Below are 23,069 nucleotides of genomic sequence, written 5' to 3'. Positions count from 1 at the left end.
GTAGGAAGAGCACTTTTAATGACTACAGGACACAGTGGAGAGTTTTACAGGAACAGGGAAAACAGAACTGAAGTGACAGCATAGGGACGAGACGAGACACGTTAATACTCTTCTCCTTCGTCCTCACCCTCAACACTATCTGCCCCCACCTCTTCGTAATCCTTCTCTAGGGCAGCCATGTCCTCCCGCGCCTCCGAGAACTCGCCTTCCTCCATCCCCTCCCCTACGTACCAGTGAACAAAGGCACGCTTGGCATACATCAGGTCAAACTTGTGGTCCAGACGAGCCCAGGCCTCAGCCACAGCTGTGGTATTGCTCAGCATGCACACGGCCCGCTGCACCTTGGCCAGGTCGCCGCCAGGAACCACAGTGGGAGGCTGGTAGTTGATACCAACCTTGAAGCCAGTTGGGCACCAGTCCACAAACTGGATGCTGCGCTTGGTTTTGATGGTGGCAATAGCAGCATTGACGTCTTTGGGAACCACGTCCCCACGGTACAACAGGCAGCAGGCCATGTATTTCCCGTGGCGAGGGTCACATTTCACCATCTGGTTGGCTGGCTCAAAGCAAGCGTTTGTGATCTCTGCTACAGTCAGCTGCTCATGGTAAGCTTTCTCAGCAGAGATGACGGGGGCATAGGTGGCCAGAGGGAAATGGATACGGGGATAGGGCACCAAGTTGGTCTGGAACTCGGTCAGATCTACATTCAGGGCACCATCAAATCGGAGGGAGGCGGTGATGGAGGACACGATCTGGCTAATAAGGCGGTTGAGGTTGGTGTAAGTGGGACGCTCGATGTCCAGGTTCCTGCGGCAGATGTCATAGATGGCCTCGTTGTCTACCATGAAGGCACAGTCCGAGTGCTCCAGGGTGGTGTGGGTGGTCAGGATGGAGTTGTAGGGCTCCACCACTGCGGTGGAGACCTGAGGAGCAGGGTAGATGGAGAACTCCAGCTTCGACTTCTTGCCATAGTCAACGGACAGACGCTCCATCAGCAGGGAGGTGAACCCAGAACCAGTGCCACCTCCAAAGCTGTGGAAGACCAGGAAGCCCTGGAGACCTGTGCACTGGTCGGCCTGTTAGAGGAAAGAAGTTACAAGCTGCCTCTGGAAAATGCACAGGACTCCCGGTCACAGGAGCCTAGCTAGTGCCAGGCCCTGCCCCAGGCTGTCTTTGCCAGCCCTGCTCTTTGATCGATCAATTACAGTTTGGGAAACAGACATGGGTACTGCAAAGCCAAACAGCCGGGACAGGAGCCTCTGCCACTGACGAGCCTTTTGGCCGCAAGATTGACAGCTGGGCCCCTGCATTGCCACTTCAAAGAGGTGAGCTGGCTCCTAACCTTTCCTCCTGTAAGAGGCAGTGGGTTCGGGGCTCAGACCTCCCCAAGGAACCACAGCCACGTCTCACCGCTCCAGAGACAGCAGCTCTTCCAGAGCCGAGTCCTTCACACCCAGCCGCCATTACCAGTGGGTCTCTGCCTGGGGAAGAGGGTGGAGATGGAGGTAGCTGCCCTCCAGCGTGTCACGCCGGGGCAGATGGCCCCCCACAAGGAAGTGGGGCAGGACAGGCAGCTGTAAGGGAGTTGTGAGAACTAGCCAGGGGAATAACCCTGTGTGCGCCATTCATGCCCTGTCCCATGGGGGGCAGACTGTTCCAACCCTGCATTAAATCCCAAACTGCCAATACCTGCAAGATGTGGGTGCAGACACCCCCACCCAAACACACACACCCCAAACCCCTCCCATCAGGGAGATCCGAGACAGAACAGTCACCATACCAAAGGGCTCATCTATGCTAGACAAGCGGCAAAGCTCTTTACACACCTGCTGACACCTTGCACCCAGCTGGGAATGCAGAGATGCTTTCCAGAGAGTGCTCCTAACACCGCTGCCTGCTCCAGCATGGCCAGGTACCTCCTACATGGACTGGGTCTGGCGCCAACACAAGTCACATCCCTCCCTTCACCAGCACACTCACTGCACCCCCTTGTCCTAGCTCAGCTCCCCCACCCCGCTGCTGAACAGGGGAGACTGGTTTACTCCTGTCTGGAACAGGAGACGTTTGCTAGGGAGCCGATTCCGGCAGAACAGGGGTTGGCACAAACACGTGTCAGCACCATTCTCCTGCCAAGACTGGTGCCGCAGATCGGCCTTGCTGGCGAGAGACTCACTCACCAGCTTGCGGATCCTGTCCAGAACCAGGTCGATGATTTCTTTCCCAATGGTGTAGTGCCCACGGGCATAGTTGTTGGCAGCATCTTCCTTGCCGGTGATGAGCTGCTCGGGATGGAAGAGCTGGCGGTAGGTCCCAGTGCGCACTTCATCTGGGGAGGAAAGACAATTTAGCATTAGGCACCTTCTCCATGGTGTTCGCAGGAACACGAGGCTCGGGACTCAACCCCAGAACTCACCTATGACCGTTGGCTCCAAGTCCACAAAGACGGCTCTGGGGACGTGCTTCCCAGCGCCCGTCTCACTGAAGAAGGTGTTGAAGGAGTCGTCTCCTCCACCGATGGTCTTGTCACTGGGCATCTGGCCATCAGGCTGGATCCCATGTTCCAGGCAGTAGAGCTCCCAGCAGGCATTGCCGATCTGGACACCAGCCTGGCCGACGTGGATAGAGATGCACTCACGCTGCGGGAAGAAAGGGACATTGAACAGCCTGGCTGGGGGCAGTTCTGCACCCAGTGTCACCAGCTGATCATGGGGCAGGATGGTGCGAGATTAGATTTATGAATGAGCCATGTGACCTGCACTGCAAACACCTCCAGGAGACAGTCTCTAGGCCAGAGAGGAGCCATGAGGAAACTCCCAGCAGGAAGAGAGCTGGCCCTGGCATGTGATTGTGGCCAGCCAAGTACCACACCCCACCCCACCCCAGCGGGAAGAATATGCTGTGACCTAAGGAACCATTTGTTTAGCCAAGGCATCTACCAGAACACACCAGGCTCCTGAACCAGGCCAGAGAAGGGTTTTTCCCCTGACCACATCAGCACAGAGAAGCCACATTACAGGCCGCCCAGGCTGTCTGAAAGCAGCTCTGGCTTGCAGGGTCAAAGCAGATTTGAAACAGCAGACCTGTGATGAGGCAGCAAGTTCTCAGCTGCAGCCTAGTAACCAAACTTGCTGCTGACTGAGTCCCCGCAGGCTGGCCTCCAGCTCCAGGGAACATTCCTGACGGGCCCCATGGAAACATGCAAATTCCCCTTTTCAGTCCCTGATCCACGTCCCCCAGCAATTGTGTAACCCTCACTGAGCTCATTCAGCCTCGGCTTCAGTCCTAGTCTTTCAATACAAGGCCCCTTTAAGCCAGATTAAACCAGCAAGCTCCAGCCATCTGACTCATGGAAAAACAGGCCAGATAAGCAGCCGCAAGAGCTGCAATTTGAAGGGCTGTGGCCAGTCATTTAACCCTGCAGGGGAGGCCGAACCGGAGCACTGCCAGCAGCACGGTCTGGAAAGCAGCTTCTCTTTTCCTAAGAAGAGGTTACAACGCCAGAAATTCCAGCCGAAGCAGAGGTTTGGCCGCCCCCCAGAGAAGCCAAGGGACTGAACTCGTAGGAGCCGGAACCGCTCCACATTGGCCAGCCGCAGGGCTTCTGAGGCGGTACCGAGTCCCTGCTGAAATGCAGCCGGGGAACGTATTGCGGCCTGGCTCAGTTCTGAGCTCAGGAACTGGGTAACGCTTTCACCTGCCTTTCTCCTCCTCCTCCCAAAGGGGAAACTGAGGCACCCAGAAGCGCTGGCGAAGGTCACATTGCAAGTTGTTGTTGGAGGCCACTGAACGTGGCCCCTCAGTTCACTTGAAGCGTCGATCATCGCACGAAATGGCCTAATGAATGAAGTCACCGGTAGCCCCGCTGAAGCGCTGGCTAAGGCGGGCAGGCTCCCGGGCCCCTCGCTGAGCGTTGCTCACCCCCTGCCTCCCCCAGCTAACACGCTCGGGTGGGTCAGGACTGCAGACGGGCTAGGGACAGGGCCCAGGAGTCTGGGCAGCTCCCCGGGGCGCAGAGCCGGGATACAGCGCTGGCCTCCCATGGGGGGGGGGGCGTGTCCATGCTCCTGTTTTAAACCTGAATGTTGTACCCGAGACAAGCTGGGAACAGCCTAATCCCTCTTCAACCAGCGTCACTTCCTCTTTCCAGGCTTTAAACAGCCCCTCCTGCCTCCCCAGCCCGAGCCCTGGCTCACCTCCGCCCCCGCCCCCTGCGCCCAGCCTGAAAGTCACCTGCGCATCACAGCTTCGCTTCACCCCGCGCCAGCTCCCCACCCATGCGGAGCCGCGGGCCCAGCGGCGCCTAGTGGTTAGAGGCGGCAGCTAGAAAGTCAGGCTCGGGGCTCCGTGCCCAGCCAGGAGCGGCCAGGACGCCTGGGTCCGATGGGCCCCGAGTCTCACTATCCCTGACCACAGCGATGGGGGACCGACCCCCACCCATGAAATACGCTGCCAGGCGTTATAGCCGCCGGGCCACAATGCCCCGATGCAGGGCGCTCCTGGCTGCATCGCCCCCAGCCCAGCCCGGCCCGGAGCAGCGGGCTCCGGATCACATGCGAGCCTGGGCCGCCCCGGAGAACTCCCGCCACGCCCGAGCCCCCCCGGGGAAACCCGCGCACGGGGCCGAGCCGAGCCGGCTCCAGGGCAGCGAGCTCCCCTCCCCCCCCCAGAACGAGCTTCCGCCTCCGGCCGAGCCCGGCCCGCCCCGCGTGGCGCAGCAAGGAGCCGAGGGCGCGGCCCGGGATGCTCCGGGCCCTGCGGCACGTGGGGGCACCCAAGGTCACGGGACGCCCGGGTCTCTGCCGGGCACAGGCGCCCTGCGCGCAGCGCGGCGTGGGGCGGCCCACGCGTGCCCGCCCCTCCCCCGCATGCCGAGCTGCGGCTGCCCCCCCAGCCCCTCCCCCACACACAGCCCCCCCCCCCCAGTGCGCACAGTCCCGGGCGGAAAGCTCGCCGGGGGGGGGGGCGGGGGTCTCGAACCCGGGCCCCGAACTCACCATGACGGTAGCGGGGCAGCGGCGTCTCTCACTATCCGACCCTTTAGGGAGTCTCCAGTGAGAAGAACTTTGTGCTGCCCCCGGGCGGGGCCTTATATACCCTTGGGGGCGGGGCGAAGGGGAAGGGGCGGGGCCTTGTGCCCGAGGGCCGGGGAGGTAGGGTGTGTCCCTCCTCCACGCCACGCCCCTCGCCTAAACCCCGCCCCCGCGGTGTCCTGATTGGCAGGTTCGAAAGTTTGAACTCGCACGTAGTGGGTGACGGACGCAGAGTGGAATGTGGAGCGGGGAGGGAGGCCTGGGGGTGGGGAGATGGGGATGGGCTGGGAGGCATGAGGGTGGGGATGGGATGGGGAGGCCTGGGGTGGCAGAGATGGGGAAGGGGGAGTGGCAGCGATGGGGATGGGCTGGGGAGGCCTGGGGGTGGGGGATGGGACGGGGGAGGCCTGGGGTGGCAGCGATGGGGAATCATGGGGGGGTGGCAGCAATGGGGGATGGGCTGGGGGAGACATGGGGTGGGGGATGGGACAGGGGAGGCCTGGGGTGGCAGCGATGAGGATGGGATGGGGAACCATGGGGGTGGGGGGGATAGACTGGGGAGACATGGGGGTGGCAGGTGAGATGACCCACTTCTTCAGATGCAAGTGGGTATTCTTGCATCTGAAGAAGTGGGTATTCACCCAGAAAGCTCATGCTGCAGAACGTCTGTTAGTCTCCAGGAATTAAAGATTAATCTTTAATTAAAGATTATGTCATGTGATGAAACCTCCAGGAATGTGTCCAACCACAATTGGCAACCCTAGGAGGCCTGGGGCGGGGGAGATGCATGAGGGGCTGTGGGGACATGGGGAGTGAGATAGGGACTGGGTGAGACAAGGAGGTGGGGGATGGGCTGGGGGAGACACAGGGGGTGCGGGGTGGGCTGGGGGAGACATGGGAGTGCAGAATGGGGTGGGAGAGACACAGGAGTGGGGGATGGGGTGGGGGAGATGGGCAATGGGTTGCGGAGGTGGGGTGCAGAAGGAAGTGAGTAGTTCTGGTAGCTCAGTGTTCAGTGAATGAGGAGGGGGCAGGACCAGGCAGCACCTCCCTGCGGAGGGGAGGACAGTGGAGGGAGTGGGCAGCAGATCACAGGAAGGGCCTGAGAGGAAGGCGAGGGGGTGGGACCACAGGTGTTGCTGGGGAGCTCGCTCTGAGCAGCCCCCCTTCTCCTGGGGTGCTCCTCTGTAACGAGGGGTCGCCTGCCCCCTGTGGGCACAGAGCCCCAGCGACATGCGACATGGCATCGCCCCCGGTCTGCAGCCTGGCTGGGGGGTGCTGTGGGCAGGCGAGGACCCTGCGGGGGGACGTACGGGGGTCTGAGAAGTCTCTAGCGTGCACAGGGCCTGAGCGACCTGGCTTTGCAGGCCAGCGCTGACCCTGTTCATGGGGGCAGTGAACCGGTGCACGGGCTCCAGATCAGCCTGTGCCCCCAAGCGAAACACCAGGAGCCCCGGCCTGGCTTTCGAGGCATTTCCCTCGCCCTGGCTCTGCCAGGATGGCAGGCCAGGCTGCCCGGCCTTGCACACACTCTCCCCACGGAGGCTCCCATGGTGCGCTTTTCCGCCCGCCTCTGCCCACCAGGATACCCGGCTCGTGTGGCTGCCCCTGCTTGGAGTCTGTAGCTCTGCTGCCTGTTTAACCTGTCGGGTGCCCCCCGCCGAGCAGCGGGGGCAAGGGGTTAACAGAACAGTGCTCAGCTCTAGTTAACCCCGGTGACTCCCTGGGGGGGGCGATGTTACCCCCAGGGCCCAGACAGACCAGTGGCTGCCCCAAGGCTCCAGCACCCGGCCTGTGTCAGAGTCCGGCTTTGAACTCAGCACCCTTCTCCCCTCCCCGGCTGGCCCAGCAGGGAGCGCGCTGCGGGGGGAGGGAGTGGGGACAAGCCTGCAGGATGCGCGTCACTGGAGGGAGCCTGGCTTTCTTTCCACCTTTGTGCTCAAAGCTGGGCCCGTCAGAGGCATTACCCGCCCTTGTCTCGCTATCCGCCTGGCACCAGCATGGCCAGGACACTGCGGGTTCTGGGCATCTCTTGCGAAAGCCAAGGCCACTTGCCCCAAGCAAACCCGTCTGTGGGACGTCCCAGGGTATGGGTCAGTCACAGCTACCTGGGGAACTGGGGCTAGTGAGTCAGAAGAACGAAGGGCCGAGCCATTTTGACAGTGGGATCCTGGGGGGTTTCCTGAGGGGAAAACCAGGCAGCAGGCTGGGGGTGGGACCAAGGCAGTTCATCAGGGCAGGAACTGAATCTCCTTCTCCACTAGAGCAGTAACCTCAAGGCGGGCGAGTGCCAGATCTAATGCTGCAATGGCATCAGCCAGGCACTGGGCCCCTCGGCCACTGGGAACGGGACACCTGGCTCCCCAAGGCAGGTCCGGCCAAGGCGGCAAGTTCTCACCTGGTGGCAGCTGTTTGGGGTCCCACATTAAATGAGCAGGGGGGGGTCTTGGCCCACCTGCCAACGGGACTGGAAACAATGGCCATTTGCCATGTCAGCACAGAGGCCAAGGCCAAGGCGGACCCCAATTCTCAGTACTCCCGTCCTGGACTGCGGGACTCCCTATTCTGTGGGGCCCAGCAGGCGCTGGCCCCTCCAGGCCCCTCCATTTCCCATTCTGCTCCCTGTGCCCCCCCCCCACCGTGGCACTTTGGCCGTGCCCCTGATCCACCATCTGAGCCATGTGCCAGGAGCAGGGCCAGCCCCATTGCAGCTCTGTATGGGCTCCCCCTTTAGGGCCCCTTCGGGAGCATCCCAGGCCCAGCCCAGGCGAGGGTCTCTTCAGGCCGGGTGTGGGACACACCATTGGGGAGGGTTTTGACTTGCTCTACCCGCCCCATCCGTCTCGGGCCGTTCCTCTCAGAAAGGGTTTGCACAACCCCCACCTGCGTGCGAGCCCGTATCCCGGCGGGAGAAGCTGGCGGTGGCAGCTCCAGACCGGCACCTTGTCACCATGGGTCACTCAAACCACGGTTCTGTTCGCCCCGGCTCTGGCTTCATTTTCACTCCAAGGGCTGAGAGTCAGGACGAGGCCCCGGGGCGGGTGTCGGGTCTCCCCATCGGTAAAGGGACCAAAACATCCCTGCGTGAGCCACGACCGGGAGCCAAGCGTAGGGTCAGACGGGGTGAGAACCTGCCACTGAGCCGCCCAGCCGGGCCCTGGCCACCGGGCCATGCTGTCGTTACAGCTCTCAGCTCCTCTGGCAGGGCCAGTGCACCGGGCTCGGCAGGCCGGGCAGGCCGGCAGTGGGGAGGAACGGAAAACCCATGTTAAATCAAAACAGGAATTCGAGAGGAGAAAGAGGCAGGAAAAGAGGAAGTCACAGGGCGGAGGGGGGGTGCTGGCAGGCGAGAGGAGCGGGGGAGCAGCAGCTTGCCTGGTGACGGTCCCCTGGGAGCTCGCTGCCCCCTCTCCCAGTGGGGCACTGATGGGGGTGGAGGGGGCTCTCAGTCCTGCTGGGAACATCTGAAAATAGGGCAGTGACATTAGCATGCCCCCTCCCTGCTTTTCGCTGGGAATTGTAACCCTGGTGTACTGGCGTTCACTAGCCAGCCAGCCGAATAAAGCCAAAGGCTGGCCCTGTGCCCTCTCCCTCCTGCCTGACCCCGGGCATAGGCGGGTGCTGGGAGCAGCTTGGGCGGGGTGAGGTAAGTTAGAGCAGCCCCTGGGGTCCCCTTTGCTTGCCCCCTAAGCTGAGCCTGCTCTCCAGCCTCCCGCCCTTCCTGAGCTCAGCTCCTGCTGGGTTCGCACCAGGACGCAGAAGGAATTGGCAGGGGCTGGGAAAGGTCTTAGAGGCTGGTCTCCTGTTTGTCCCCAGGAGAGGTACCACTCAGGCCTCTTCCTGCACCCCACTGAGGGGGGGTTTCCCCAGCCTCAGCCTGGCTGTGAGTGGTTGTGGGGATGGGAACACGTGCCCCCCAGTACCTTACACCCCTCCCACCGCCTCCTGCAGCAGCCACCATCCTACGGGATCGATCCCCTGCCACCCTCCAGCCGGGCAGCCAGGCCCCCGAGCCCCATGCCTGGTCTGGACGGAGGGACTGTCTTAGCCGGCAGATTTCGATGGTGGTGCCTTAGTGCCACAGGGTGGCTCTTCGGGGACGCTCAGCATCCAGGCCAACCCGCAGCGCCTGCCAAGCCTCAGACCTGGCCAAATTCTGCGCTTCGGCCTGGTCCACACTCGCAAATGCGGTTGGTTTCACCCCGTCGGCCGGGGCGCAGGTGCTGCTGGAACAATCTGTACCGCCCTTGAAGCACCCCGAGTCCCGGCCCGTGTCGGGGTGTGACCCAGAGCAGCGCTGTTCAGCTGGCCTGGCAGCCCAGCCCGTGTTTCCCTGCTGGAAACCCCCTCGGCTTTACCCGGAGGTCACCCAGGGGCAGAGTTTGTCCCGGGGTCTTTCACTGCCGAATGACTAAGCAGCTGCCAGTGCCCGGGTGCGAGTCTCCTCGGGGCCAGGCCTCCGCCCTGCCTCTGTGCTGTTGGGTCACGTTGCTCCCAGCAGGTGGCGCCACAGCTAAATGTTCCCTTTGCCAGAGGCCTGGGGTTCCGCAGGCCCGGGGTGGGCGAGCACCAGGGAGCACAAGCCGGGGGATCGGCGTTTGGGACTCTGCGTTACCCTGCCCGGGGTGGCTCCACGAGACAGGCCGGCTGGAGCTCGCCAGCACAAACACCGAGTCCGGCACGGTGCAGCCAGCGCTTTACAAGTGACACACGCAGGAATCACTCCTCCCCCCGACCCAGGGAAATGCAGTCGTCTCTGGTGTCTCACCCGCAGGGCGCACGCCGACAGGGAGCCCGTCTGGACTTTACAGGGCCAGGGAGGGAGGCAAGTGGGTTTATTTTATGCAGTTTCCAGCTGGACAAACTGAAGCGCAGACAGATGACGAGTAAGATTTTCGGAAGAGCTCAGCCCCCCCTCCCCCCGGTGGCTCAGTGAAAGCGAAGTGAGACCCGCCGAGGCCCAGGGACCTGCAGTGTGCATGCATCCTACTCAGCACGTCGTCCTCCTTTAACGCCCTGCGGGTGGCAGCCGTAGATATTAGTCGCCACGTTCAGAGACGGAATTTGAGCTTGTGTTGAAAGAAACCTTCGGATATTGTCCTGAAGGGGTTAGTGCAGCACTGCCTCTGCTCGACAGGACCAGAGCCGCTTTCCTGTGTGACATAGGCCCGGCACTGCTGGGAGCTAATGGAGAATCTCCTTTGGCTCACATGGGTGGGAGCTGAGTTTGGGGGCAGGTGGCACCTGTCCAGGTCCTGGGAAATCTGTCCGGGAGCTCAGTGCCTGCTGCCAGCTGGCCAGTTTGGCAGCTCCAGTTTACCTGGACATCCCAGAGGTGTCAGCCCTACTCTGAGTTCCAGTGACACCTGCAAAGCTCCTGGGGGGGCAGGGGCGGCTGCACTTCACAGGGCCACCCAGAGGTTTCAGGGGGCCTGGGGCACAGCGGGGCAGCTGCGGTGCTTGTACTCACCCAGCGGCGGCCTGGGTCTTCAGCAGCATTTCGGCGGGGGGTGGGGGGGCGCCTTCAGTCACTTCACGTCTTCGGCAGCACTGAAGGGCCCCCGCTGCCGAAACGCCGGCTGAAGACATGGACCGCGGCCGGGCCAGGGCTCGCAGGGCTCTGTGGGGCCCAGGGCCTGGGGCAAATTGCCCCACTTCCCCCCCCTCCCCAGGCGGCCCTGGCACTTCAATCCACAGAAGCAGGATGGGGTTGAACTTTGCCTAAACAGCCAGACCTCTGGGAAAGCTCAGCCCCCTCCCGCCAGGGCCCAGTCCCGTTCTCAGCACCCCCCTGCTCAGAGCTGTGCAGCCGCAGCCTGGAGCAGTGGGAGTAACCACCCTGGTGAGCACCGCGACCCTCAGCCCCCCAGGCCCCGCAGCATGGGGACAGAGGGCATCGGCCTGGGGGCTTGGCATGAAGGAAAGACTAGTCCGAGCTGGGACTGGATTCTGAGCACCCCAAACCACTGGGCAGGGGGTTGGGTTCTGAGGGTCGGGCCCATCTCCATTGATAATTAGCCTTGTTCACTTGCAAAGCGTTGCACAGACGTGAGTTCTCAGGGCAGGGACCGTCTTGCTGATCTGTGTCCGTGCAGTGCCCGGCCCAGCATAACAGGGGCCTGGGCCAGGCTGCAGCTGCCATGCACATCCCATAATAGCCACCGAAGGGAGAGTTTCTAACACCCCCACCCTAGTGGACCTGCCATGGCCCAGCCCCCCATGCATCTGATCTGCAAACACGGCCTATACCTGTGAGGGGCACGCCGGCCCCGAGCGTCCTGCTGAGATGGGCCCAGGCTGGAGCAGCTGCTCTCGGCACTGGTGGCAGACAGGGGATTTCACGCGTCTACGGGGAGGGCTCGGCCGTTTGTGCAAAAGTAACAGGCGGAAAATGTGCCAGGGAACGGCTTTGCTTTCAGCTGCGGGGCCTTTGGGGAGCGGGAGGCGTGAGAGAGCCCGGGAGAGCTGTCACTGGCCCGTTCATTCTGGCCCTCGCCGTCACCTCTGTGTGAGCCAGTGAGTGTGTGCGGGGCTGGCGCTGCGGCTGCCGCTTCCTCTCGGCCCTCTCTCCCCCTCCTTCCATCCCCAGCTTTGCCGCAATGCGGTCCTCAGCTCCTCCTCCTCTCCCCTTCCACAGAGCCCAGGTCTGCAGCGACACCCCCCCTCGCCGGCGGGTAGATGCAAGGAGCCGGCATCAGCCCTTCGCCTCCCCAGGACGAGGCTGGACTCCCCCGCCCATGACCCTGCTCCCATTCTCCCTCCTCAGACAGGCTCTTCCTCGCTGCCCCCACCCCAGAGAGCTCTATGGGGCCTGGTGGGGGCATCACCCAGCCTCTCGCACTGGCTTAGGCCAGGGAGGGCTGCTTTGGTGGTCGGCTGCTCGCAGCTGTGCCCAGGCTGCCTCAGTTCCCAGTGCCCGGATCCCCAGGGTCAAAGGGGCTTTAATCCACCCTCCCTTGGCCGGGCGGGAAGTCGTGGTGCAGTCGGGCTCTGCAGTGGGGATGGCCGAGGGGTGAGCGGTCGGTCGGTCAGTCGGTCGGGGCAGGTGATGTGTTTTGCAGGGGAGCTGCCTGAACTGGAAACCCAGAGCCACCCGCCCCCGGCTTCCCAGCCAGACCCCAGTGCCGAGGCTGGAGTCCTGCTCCCTGAGACGTTTTCTGTGTCTCGGTCACGTTGGTATCTGCCTGGATCAGAAATGCTGGAAACCGTCTGCGAAGGGAGGCACAGAGACGAGGCGCATGGGGCTCCTCTGCCAGGAAATGACTCATCCCCAGCGCATGGGGTGCAGGGAGAGAGAGCGTGGGAGGCAGAGCTGAGACCCGGGGCATCCCGCGGCCGGCCGTGCCGTCTCTCCCTGCCTGGCCTCGCCAGCAGCCGGCCTGAGTGACAGGGCGTTGCCAGGCCGCTGGCCCCGGCTGGCGGAAGCTCTCCCACAGGCAATGGAGCCCCCCGAGCTCAGCAATAGCCCCCAGCCGGCCAGACAGCCCAGCCCAGCTGCCAGGCAGAACCACCCTGGGAGCTCTGCCGCCCGCCCGGCCTTTGGGGAAGGGACGAGAGGGGCAGCGGGTGGGTCCCCCCGGGGAGGGGAGCGACTGTCAACGTGTCCGCCTGGGAGATCCCCGGAGCAGCCAGCTGGCGCACAGCCCCCTCCCAAACTGCGGGCGCCTCCCTCCCTGCCGCAGGGCCTGGGGAGGGGAGGGGGGACGCAGGGGAGGGAGCTGTTCTGCAGCTGCACGGCCCCTTTGTCCAGCGCTTTGTGAGGGGACCAGGAACAGCCTGGTATGAAACCAGAGCGACGGGGGCACGGCCGGCTGTGGGCGAGGGGGTCTCCCTCCTGCTCTCAGGCCCACCCCTGATGTCAGCGGCTCTTACAGGAGATCAGAGTGGGGCTGCCTTGTGCCCTCCTGCGGGGGGGGGTCTGGCGAGACCCTCCCCGATTGTCCCCTGTCGTGCAATGCCGGGGGGGCCCCGTGGGGAATGTGTTTCTGACACAGGTGGAGGAGGGGATCTGAGACCTTTCCAAAGGCCCCTCCCAGCGGCTGGGCTGAGCGGCGATTTCTGCTGCATCCAGGGACCCAGATCCAACCCGGCTCGCACCTCGCAGCGTGGCTGGGGCCAGACCATGTTTACTGGGGTCTACCTAGGCCTGTGGTCCCCCCGCCCTGCTCGCTGCCGTACTGACCCTCTCCCCGTGCTCTGCGTCCAGCCGGGCAGGGAGGGGTTAGCCCCGCTCTGAGGGGACGGAGCCCTGAGCCCACGCCAGCGCCCAGCCCACTCGCCGCCCTGCCCAAGACTTGGCAGCCTTGTGACCTGCTTTAGGGACGTGGCTCAACCGTGGTTAGTTCCTGCGGCCAGGCCCAGAGCCCAACCCTGCCTGGTCCATGCGCAGTGCAAGGCTGAGCTGTTTTCACTGGGTAGAAATGAGAGTGCAGCCAGGACCAAAAAGGCCGTTGGAGGCTGGCACACAAACCCTGCGTCTCCCCTGGCACTGGGCTGTGCCCCCAGACCAGATCTAACCGAGCTTTCCTCTGCAAAGCTCTCACAGCACATGGGAAAGGGAGGGGAGGAGAGTAGCACAAATCTCCCCCGCCCACCTCTTGTGCTCCTCTCCTGAGAGCTCCCAGGAGTGGTGAGTTAAGTGCCACAACTCCCTTTCAAACCCCACGGGGAAACTGAGGCGCAGTGCGAGGCAGTGATTTGCCCAAGTGAGTCACTGGCAGAGTCGGGACTAGAGCCTAGATCGCTGATGGCCAGTCTCCTGCTCTAACCACTACACAGGCTTGCTCCCAAAAGAAGACAGGTCTGGTTTTGTGTTGCCCTTGTGAACTGTAGTTTTCAAAGCTTTTAACTTCACCCTGAAAGCTCCTTTGGGTTAAAGAGAGGCAGGTTCCTGGAGCGCCAACCGTGCAAACAGCCACTTTGGCTAACAATAGTTGTCAAGCACAGGAGCCTTTCCCAGGACGGCTGTTGCTGATAGGGCTGTAGTGACAGTCTGCCGTGGAGCAAGATACGTTTAACACCTATGCTGGCCAAAACCATGCGCTAGATGACCCACAGAGAGGTCTGTCTGGGGGTAGCTAGATACCGAGCTAGACAGATGGGGCTGGCTGGGGTAGCTAGCTAGATACGCACGGGAAGGTTTTCCAGGAGGAACAGGAACTGCCACACGAGATCAGACATGGGGAATAACATACACTGATTTTAAAGAAAAGCATAAGAATGATTAAAACACGCTGGCTTGTCAGATTAATTGGTTGACATCTGTTTAGTAATTGGGAAATATTCAGATCTTAATGAACGGTCTTATTAGAGTTATTTATTATTCACAGTGATACTTTTCAGGGTTTTCCAAATGTGATGCGTTTTGTCCAGTGGTGAGGAGCCTTTTGTTTTAGACTCAGCAACAAACAAATCGCTTTTGCGTCTCAAATTGTGTGAAGAAAAATGGGTCCCCTTGGCTGAGACCTGCCCGTCAAGGTATCATCTCAGGCCTGACCAGCCCCACTGAGGGGCTTTTCTTGACTTCAGGGGGATTTGGATGGGGGCGATGGCCCCACAGGGGAAGGGCTGGCAAAGCTGAATGCCAGCCCTGTCCAGTAGCACTATATGCTGGATGCACAGAAACCACCGCACAGCGTGTGCTCCTCGGCGCACCCATCTCCATGCACCCCCGGCAGGCACACACACACGCAGGTCCCCATGCAGCCTCCCCGCTAAGCAGAGCAATGGTGCGAAGGGTCCCATCTGCCCGCTGTGACAGGCGTGTTGAAAAGGATACAAAGGGCTTGACTCATTCCGCTGAGACCCATCAATGTGCTGCTGGCTCAGGCAGCTGCTGCAGCCCCGCCTCGAGCCTGCTGGGGCACAAAGCAGCTTCCTTCCCGAAGCCTTTCTTATTGCAGACACGCATTTCCTCCCCAGCGTCCCCCTCCTTCATCTCCTTGGGCATTGATTCGCTCCGGTCCATTCTGCACCATGACATTAGCTCACAGGGCCAGGGCAGCTGCCAGCAGAACTAACCCGGCTAAGTGCAATTTACAGGAGTCCTGTCCCGCTTAGCCCTGACCCATGCTGCCCCTTTCCCCTCACTAGCCCGTGGCTTGTCCTGCTGCGTCTTCAGGCCACCAGGCTGCAGATGAGCAGGGCAGGGACAATCTGGCTACGCCTCTGTGCAGAATGACAGTCCTTCTATTGCCCTGCTAGCCGAGGATCCTGAAGCACTTCATCCTCCCCACCACAGGGCAGGGAGGAGTTTTACTCCCATTTCACAGAAGGCAAAACAGAGGCGTGGCATTACCCAGCAAGCCAGGGCTGGGAGTGGGACCCAGGAGTTCATAGAGCCATAGAAGATTAGGGTTGGTAGAGACCTCAGGAGGCATCTAGTCCAACCCCCTGCTCAAAGCAGGACCAGCCCCAACTAACTCAGAGTTCCTGACTCCACGCCTCACGCTCCGTATCAGGGGACTGCTCCTGCCCAAGCTCTGATGGCCTATGGGGTCTTTGCCATCTCTGTGTGGGTAGGAAGGGGCTGGGCTATGGGATGGCCTGGGAGTCTAGGGGGGGCCATTCCTCGCTGACTCACAGACCTCCTGTCAGACCGTGGGCAAGTCACATGTTCTGCCTTGTGCCTCAACTCCCCGGGGGGACGATCCTTCCCTGACTCAGGATAAAAATCCACCAGTGAGGCATGCCGGGAACACTGTGCCGAGGCCCATACGAGTACCGAGGTAGCCGGGTCTGCAGGTCCCGTCTACACTGCAAGAAATCACCAGATTTAAACCCCGGTGGGGCTCAGCTATGTTCTGACTTGAATTTTCCCCGGCTAGGTGGACAGCACAGACCATGTTATAAACATGCTGGGGAGCGGGAGCTGGGTTCTGATGGTTCCGGTACATGGTTATAGCATGTTGAATTGCATTTTTCCTGTATACACACACACACACACACACACACACACACACACTGTTTTGTGAGTCTCTGCTGTGCCATCGTAGGCCCACACAGATGGGCTGCCCCCCATCCCCCACCTATGTGTCTCCGATGCTCGGCTGTGCTGATGTCTGCAGCAAATGCTTTCTGGCTGGGAAGCCGCGGGGGTGTCTGTGCTGGGATTCATCTCAGAGGCTGCTTGCATCTGGCTGGAACGTGTGTGTGTGAGAGACGGGAACCTGGGCCCAGCTGTGGGGGCCTGGATCCGGCAGCTGGAAAATCTGATTGCTCCTGAAGCTGCACATCTGGATGTGGGAAAACAAGAGAGCGAGGAATTGCTGAGCTGGAGTTTGTGGAAGGCCCTGCCCTCCGCCAGGCCCTCTCTGCCCAGGGCCGCGGAGCAGAAGGGAGCCGGGACGATCTCTGTATTGGGCTTTAATATGCGGGTGGCGGGGGGATTTGTTCGCCCCTTGAAGGCTGAGGCAGCCTGGTCCGCGCTCCTGGACCTCCCTGGTTCCCACCTCTCCATTGTACTTCCCTGCCCATTTATCAGGCACCCGGCTCCATCCACGCTTCCCTTCACTTCCCCCCTAAACTCACTGGGTCTGGAGACACTGGGCTGTGACACCACTGGCTGCCATCCGGCCCCTGGCGGAGGGGAAGCCGGGACAGACCGGAGGGGCGCGGTGCTAAGTTCGAGGGAGAGGGTACCCCATGGAAAAGTGCTGGGGTGCAAGGACTCAGGGAACACGGGCACTGGGATGATCTGGATCCGAATCCTAAATGCCGCTCACTCTGTCTTCCCCCATTAAAAGGCAGGAGCCCCTAGACAGGGGAAGATCCCCACTGCCAAGTAACCAGTGCAGCCACCACTGTTCTCTGGCCCCCAAAGCCGGCTCCGGTCTGAGCCTCCTGGCCAGCCCTAGCAGCACAGAGCCTCCTCTCTGCTCCGCAGGACCAAGAGCTCAGTTCTGGGCGTTGTTGGTGAGGTTGGTACCCGCTGGGAGCCGACAGACACCCACCCACCCTGCCTGACGTAACCCAGGGGCCACCCGCCAGCCATGGATACCGCGAGCCGGGGGCCAGAGTGAAGCCAGCAACCGAGGGTGAAAGGCTTTGTACCCCGGCCCAGCCCTGAGCCAGCCAGACCCACTCCCCAGCGCCGGCTGGAGCAGTGCTGACCGGCTGCCTCAGCGGCTCCCTGCGCATTGCACCAGGGGTGGAGGAATTGCTGGGGTTTGGGGCTCCCCTCCTCCTGCCGCAGCCTGTCCTTGCTGTGGAACTCCCCGGCACTGCGTGTTTGTTTGCTGCGTGGTGGTTGGGGGGTAACCGGCTCCTAACGGCCCTGGACGCGTTTCTCGAGCGGGTTTTATCTGTGCCTTGCTGGCGCTGACCCTGCGCTTGCAAACACAGCCGGAGAGGCCAGGCAACGGTCGCTAGGGAGCTGCTGGTTGCTACCAACAATACACAAAATGCAGCCGGAAAGGAAGCTTGTTCCTTCTACTGGGGATGCTGGGCCCAGGGGAGCATCCGGGGGACACGGCGGGGCTGGGGGAGCATCCGGGGGACACGGTGGGCTGGGGGGACATGGTGGGGCAGGGAAAACGTCCGGGGGACACGGCGGGGCCGGTGGAGCGTCTGGGGGACATGGTGGGGCCGGGGGAGCATCCAGGGAACAGGGCAGGGCCAGGGGAGCGTCTGGGGGACATGGTGGGGCCGGGGGAGCATCCGGGGGACACGGTGGGGCTGGGAAAACGTCTGGGGGACACATGGGTTCTTCCAGTTCCTCTTCCTTGGGATACAACTTGAAGGTTCCCAGTGGTCCCACCCTGCTTCTCTCTGGGGCCCAGGAGGCTGCCTGCTCAGTTCAGTCTCTTTCAGAGGCCAGGGGCCCAGTCCTGCCTCTCAGCTCGGGGAGCCCCAGAGGAAGGAGGCTGGGGAACGAGCGAGGGCAGCAGACCCAGTCGTCTCTGCTCTACAGCTCTGGCGTGGAGGCCCCAGTGCCAGAGCAGCGTTTGCTTCTGTTCTGCGAGGCCAAAGGCGAGGGGAGCGGAGAGCCCGGGCTCAGCAGAACGGCAAGTGCTCCCCACGGGGCACAAGAGAAGACGCTTCTCCAGAACCCCAGCAGCCCTTTGGAGAGGCGCGTCGACGGCCGGGAACCCGGGAGCCCAGATCCAGGGCCAAGCGGGCAGAGTCAGTGCTGCCTCCTGGTCACGGGGTCGCTCCAGGCCCAGGCCGACCGACAGCTGTTCCCACCTCCTGCTGCTCCAGGAAATGAGATTAGAAACGCAAGTTCTTCCTTTATCCCCAGGAGAGGTACAAGCCAGGCTGCCCCTGCCTTGTTCAGCCTCCCAGCAGGGGAAGGGGGGGTCAGTCCCCAGGGTTCATTCAGTCCGGGGCCTCTCTGCCGAGACTGCCAGCAAAGGGGCCAGTCACTGCTAGCTGAGACCTGGACACCTGACCAACGGGGGCTGGGCTGAGCTCCGCCAAACTCACTGCAGGCTCGAGTCACTGCTGACCTGCCACGAGGCCTGGGGTTGTGCGTGCATGCGTGTGTGTGGGCCTGTGTGCGTGTGTGCCTGTGCACACATGGGTGTGCCTGTGTGTGTGCACGTGTGTGTGCCTGTGTGTGTGTGTATGTGGGTGCACATGTGTGTGTAGAAGTGGCTGTGCAGATGGGCTGCAGAGCTGTGACTATAACTGTGCCTGTATTTCTGAACGTGGCTTTGTCGGGGTGTGATGATGAGCGTCTGTCTGTCTGCCTGTGCCTAAGACCGGGTCCCGGACTAGCCTCTCAGACCTGAGCTGTGATAACCCTGGAAGACACACTCCTGGCTCTGGCTGGCGTACGAATGACATCAACCCCACGGAGCTTGCTTGGTCGGAATGTGGGTGCCATGAACCCCGCACTCGGCGGCTCTCCACTGGGCTAGGAGCCGCAGCAGCTGGATTCGTCTCCTTCTTCCTACCCCAGGCCTCCCCGAGAGGCGAGAAATGCAGCCTCAGCATTCTGTGCTGGGGGTGGGGCTGAGAAAGGGCCCAGGCCCAGGAATGTGTCTTGAGAAATAATGTGACCCCCCTGTTGCCAAGAAAAGAAACCCCCTGGATCTGGCCTTGCTTATTAAATCTGAATGTCAGCCAGCCGGGGGGACAATAGCTTTCTCAGGGGGGGCCTCCCTGTTTCCCCAGCTGTCTCTCTGTCTTCCAGCTTTTCCTATCCTGCTCTCTCCCCCTCCCAGGACAGCTTTCCCCGGGGCACAGTCATATGACTTGCTAGGTGATAAAGGGAGACCAAATGCCACCAGGGATTCCTGTTCCGTCTCCTAGCAACTGAACAACTCGTTGCCTAGCAGCGGATGAGCAGGGCGCTGTCTTACATACCTAATTAGAGAGCAAGCGTCTCTGGGGCTCCTGTGTCCTTGGGCTGGAACCATGGATTTGATTCCACAGCACACTGGGGGGAGTTCATTGATTTCACTGCTGCATCTGCAGAGCATTTACCTCTTTCTTGGCGTAATCACAACCCTCTGCCCATCCCCAGCACCTTGCACCCAGCATCTGAAGATGCTTCCCAGACTTTAATGAATTCAGCCTCACAGCTCCCCTGGAAGAGGAATGAGTGGTATGAACTCCATATTACAGATGGGGAAACTGAGGCACGAAGTAATGAGGTGATTCACACAAAGTCACTGTGCGGGGCTGAGGATGGAACCCAGGAGTCCCAGTCCTTTGCTGTAACCACTAGTCCTCCCTTCCTCCTAGCGCATGGAAAGGAACCTGGGAGTCCTGCTGCCCAGACCCCTGCTCTAACTCTCCCCTCAAAGATGGCACAGTCGGCAGCAGCACTGCACCCCCTAAACTGCCATGGGAATGAAGCCGGGCCAGATGCCTTGCATTAAGCTGGCACAGGGAGGGTTCTGAGTGTTCAGAGATACGGGGTCATCTCCATTCCTCTCTATGTGGGTGGTGTCCCCGTGCACCCAAAGAGACACCCGCCCCGGGACCCACAGCACAGCTGGAAGAGTAAAGTTCAGCAGCACAGAGACACAAACCCGAGCACAGCGGGGCCTGTTCTGAAAGGGGAGCTGGGCGGGGCCGGTGGACCGCAGGGCATTCCAGCTTTCCATGGAAGGATCTAAGAGCTGGCTGTCTGCACCCTGCCCAGCCAGGGCGCTCCAGCATCAAAACCCTGCTTAGCCCACACCTGACCCACCCTTGGCTTCTATTTCCAGTCGCGCTGCTCTGCCCTGGCCTGATCCTAAGCAGGGATAAGCAGCGTCGTGCTGCTCAAGCTCCTGTGAGAGCAGATGGTTTGGGGAGGGGGCAGCACTGAGGGCACGCACGGGCCAAGCACCTGGTCTTGTCGCCCAGCAGGAGCAGGACAAGTTGCTGCTGAAAGCCAGGCTGAAAGAGTGGGGCTGGATTCCTCAGCGGGTGACCTCAGGGAGGAGCAAGGCCTGTGGTTTCGTACTGTTTCCATCCAACCAGAAGAAAACGATGCAGAGACTGAAACCCAAGCTCCAAGGAGGGAACACTGGAAAGAGGGGAGTCGCTGCCGCTGTTGTGACAGCCCCGTCGGCTTCCTTGGACATTTCACGGCCAGCGTTAATTTAGGGAAGTTCTGTCTCTGTGCTTAGCACCCAGCGGACTGTCCGGCAGCACAAGGAGCCAGGAAGGGACAGAGGAACCAGGCGGCTGTACAGAGGCGTGGAGATCTGGAGGGTTACAGTAGGGGACAGCTGAGGGATGGGGGGACCTGCATGTTGAAATGCAGTTGATTGTTTCCTACCTAGATTTTTCCCAAACTGGGGATGATCTGGGATCATAATGCTTTGCCCTTACAGAGCACCTCCCCCCCCCAGGGTTTTAACGTGTTTTACAAACATTAAGGAATTAAACCTCACAGCACCTCTGGGAAGTGGGTCTTTATATTACCCACCATTGTGCAGCTGCCGGTTCAGAGGGGCTCATTAATTTTCCCCAGGTGACACCATCATGCCTCCTGCAGGGAACAGAGCCCAGGTCTCTTGATTCTCAGATCTATGCCTTAATGACCAATACTCCCTCCCTAAATACATCCATCCTGTTACCTGCCCCGCCCCACCTCTCCGGGTCATAACGGTGGGTTACAGTCACTGCTGTAGCTGCCCCTGTGCAAACCTCTAGTGTAGACGGGGGGAGGGGTTTGCTATTTTCACTAGTGCAGCTACAACAATAGCTGGAACATGGGCAAATTCCTGATGGGTGTAAATTGACACGTGCTGAGGATCTGCCCCCAGGTGTAACTGAGGCCATAGATTAGAGTAAAATAGAAGGAAGCCAGGGAGGAAAACAAAGGCAAAGACATTTCCTGTGCTCCATCCCGTAAGCACGGAACAGATTTTGGGGACTGTTCAAATGGATGATTATGTTTCAGCCCTGGATCTTCCAGTCACTAATGCACTGCAAAGCCCATTTACAACCCCCAGCAAAATGACCCTGAGACCTCAACGAGTCCCTACAGGGAATTGAATGCCCTGGACTCTCCTCCCCTCGTGCTGCTTGGATGAGACATATGTATCCGGGAAGCACCACGTTGTATCATAAATAGGCAAATGTTGCTGTGTCCTGGGGTGTAACTGGGAGTCCTGGCAGCTCTCCATGCAGAGCACAGGCCGGAGCCCAGGGCAGGGTGTTGTTTCTATTTGTTTCACTACAACACGTTTGGAGATTTACAGGTTTCTGTGGGTAGAGATGAACTTGATGAAAAAAGCCCAGCTCTGACCACGGCCAAATTCTGAAACCGGATACGGACCCTTTCCCTGGGCTGCATCCTCAACTGGTGTAAATCAGTGCAGCTCCATTTATGTTTATTTGTACCAGCTGAGGATTCAGCCCTCTGGCCCTCACTGAGCCCAGAAGTTCCTTTGTTCAGTTGTGCCTCTGCAATCCTGGATTCTTCTTGTATCACATCAGCCCCCGGGGAATGTAGGGAACCAGGAAGGCGGATTGCCTCTAGGAGGTCTTTGTCCTTTATTATTCAGGACCCACTCCAGGTACAGTCTACACGTGCTGCAATATTGCAGTCTTGGCCGTTCTCGGGGGCCAGTTCTCATGGGGGTTGGGACCAATATTCACTGGGATGTTGTTGCCCAAAATCAGGCCTGGGTCTGGGACTGATGAGTTATTTAAACAAAAAAATATGGCTCAGGAGGGAAATGTGTGTGTGTGAGAGAGAGAGAAATGTGTCAAACTAGTGAAAAAGACAGGGGGGCAGGAATCCAGAGCAGCTACAGAATGTGGGAAATGCGCAGAAAATTTGGATTTCTTGCAGGAAGGGATTAAAAATTTTGCTCTCCAGCCTGCAACAAAGCAGCCAGTCTCATGGCTCCACCTGCAGCAGCTGCTGCCTGTCCTCTCCCTACCCCTTCGCCTCCCCTGCAGAAATGGGTGTGTAAAGGCGCCTGCAGACCCGGGAAAGAGACTCTGATCTCACCCTGCGGAAAAGAGAGACATCAGGGTTGCAAGACACCCACCATGTGCTACCCACGTCCATAAAACACCCCCACTGCCTTGCAATGCGGGGGGCTGGAACAATTTGTATAGTGCGGGGTGCTGAGAGCCACTGAACCAAACTGTAAACCCTGTTTATGAGCCACGGGGTGCAGGAGCAACCCCAGCACCCCTAGTTCCAGCACCTACGCTTGCAATGCTCTCGCCATCCCACTCTGGAAGGCAAGGTCTCAGCTCTGCGTCCCCGCTCGGGGTTGCTGCAGGTTGAACCCACCACACCCGAGCTATGCTAGGGACAGACCCTGCGGGGAGGGAGCAGCTGGTTCCATGGGGTGGGTGCATTTCTGAAGATGGGGATGCAGGGCTCCGAGGGTGAGCTGGTGCTTGCAGCCCTGCGTGCACCTAGGGTGACCAGACAGCAAGTGTGAACAATCGGGACGGGGATGGGGGTAATAGGAGCCTATATAAGAAAAAGCCCCAAATATCGGGACTGTGCCTGTAAAATCGGGACATCTGGTCACCCTATTGCACCCCCCAGCTCCACCCCCCTCGGTAGAATTCTCCCCTGACCAGAATGCCAAGTGCTCCCCAGCAGCACGCGTGTGGGGCGTCCTGGGG

The 23,069-nt window shown here is 60.6% G+C and overlaps 1 protein-coding gene across 1 annotated transcript; it reads right to left on the bottom strand.

Moving 5' to 3' along the window:
- LOC120390990 (tubulin alpha-1C chain) lies at positions 1–5,143 on the bottom strand. Its single transcript, XM_039514135.1, has 4 exons — positions 4,995–5,143; positions 2,414–2,636; positions 2,178–2,326; positions 1–1,076 (listed from the first exon to the last, which is right to left on the bottom strand). The coding sequence occupies exons 1-4, from the start codon at positions 4,995–4,997 to the stop codon at positions 102–104; spliced, it is 1,350 nt and encodes a 449-aa protein (XP_039370069.1). The 5' UTR covers positions 4,998–5,143; the 3' UTR covers positions 1–101.
- Positions 5,144–23,069: the final 17,926 nt, after the last annotated feature.

This window comes from Mauremys reevesii, linkage group 25 (assembly GCF_016161935.1).
Source record: "Mauremys reevesii isolate NIE-2019 linkage group 25, ASM1616193v1, whole genome shotgun sequence".
NCBI lineage: Eukaryota > Metazoa > Chordata > Testudines > Geoemydidae > Mauremys > Mauremys reevesii.
This window is presented reverse-complemented; position numbering and strand designations above follow the sequence as displayed.

Bases quoted from the DNA above. Each gene is read 5' to 3' on its own strand.
- LOC120390990 (XM_039514135.1), bottom strand. The intron at 2,327-2,413 runs GTGAGTTCTGGG...TTTCCTCCCCAG, and splicing joins CTTGGAGCCAACGGTCATAG to ATGAAGTGCGCACTGGGACC. The intron at 1,077-2,177 runs GTGAGTGAGTCT...TTCCTCTAACAG, and splicing joins TGGACAGGATCCGCAAGCTG to GCCGACCAGTGCACAGGTCT.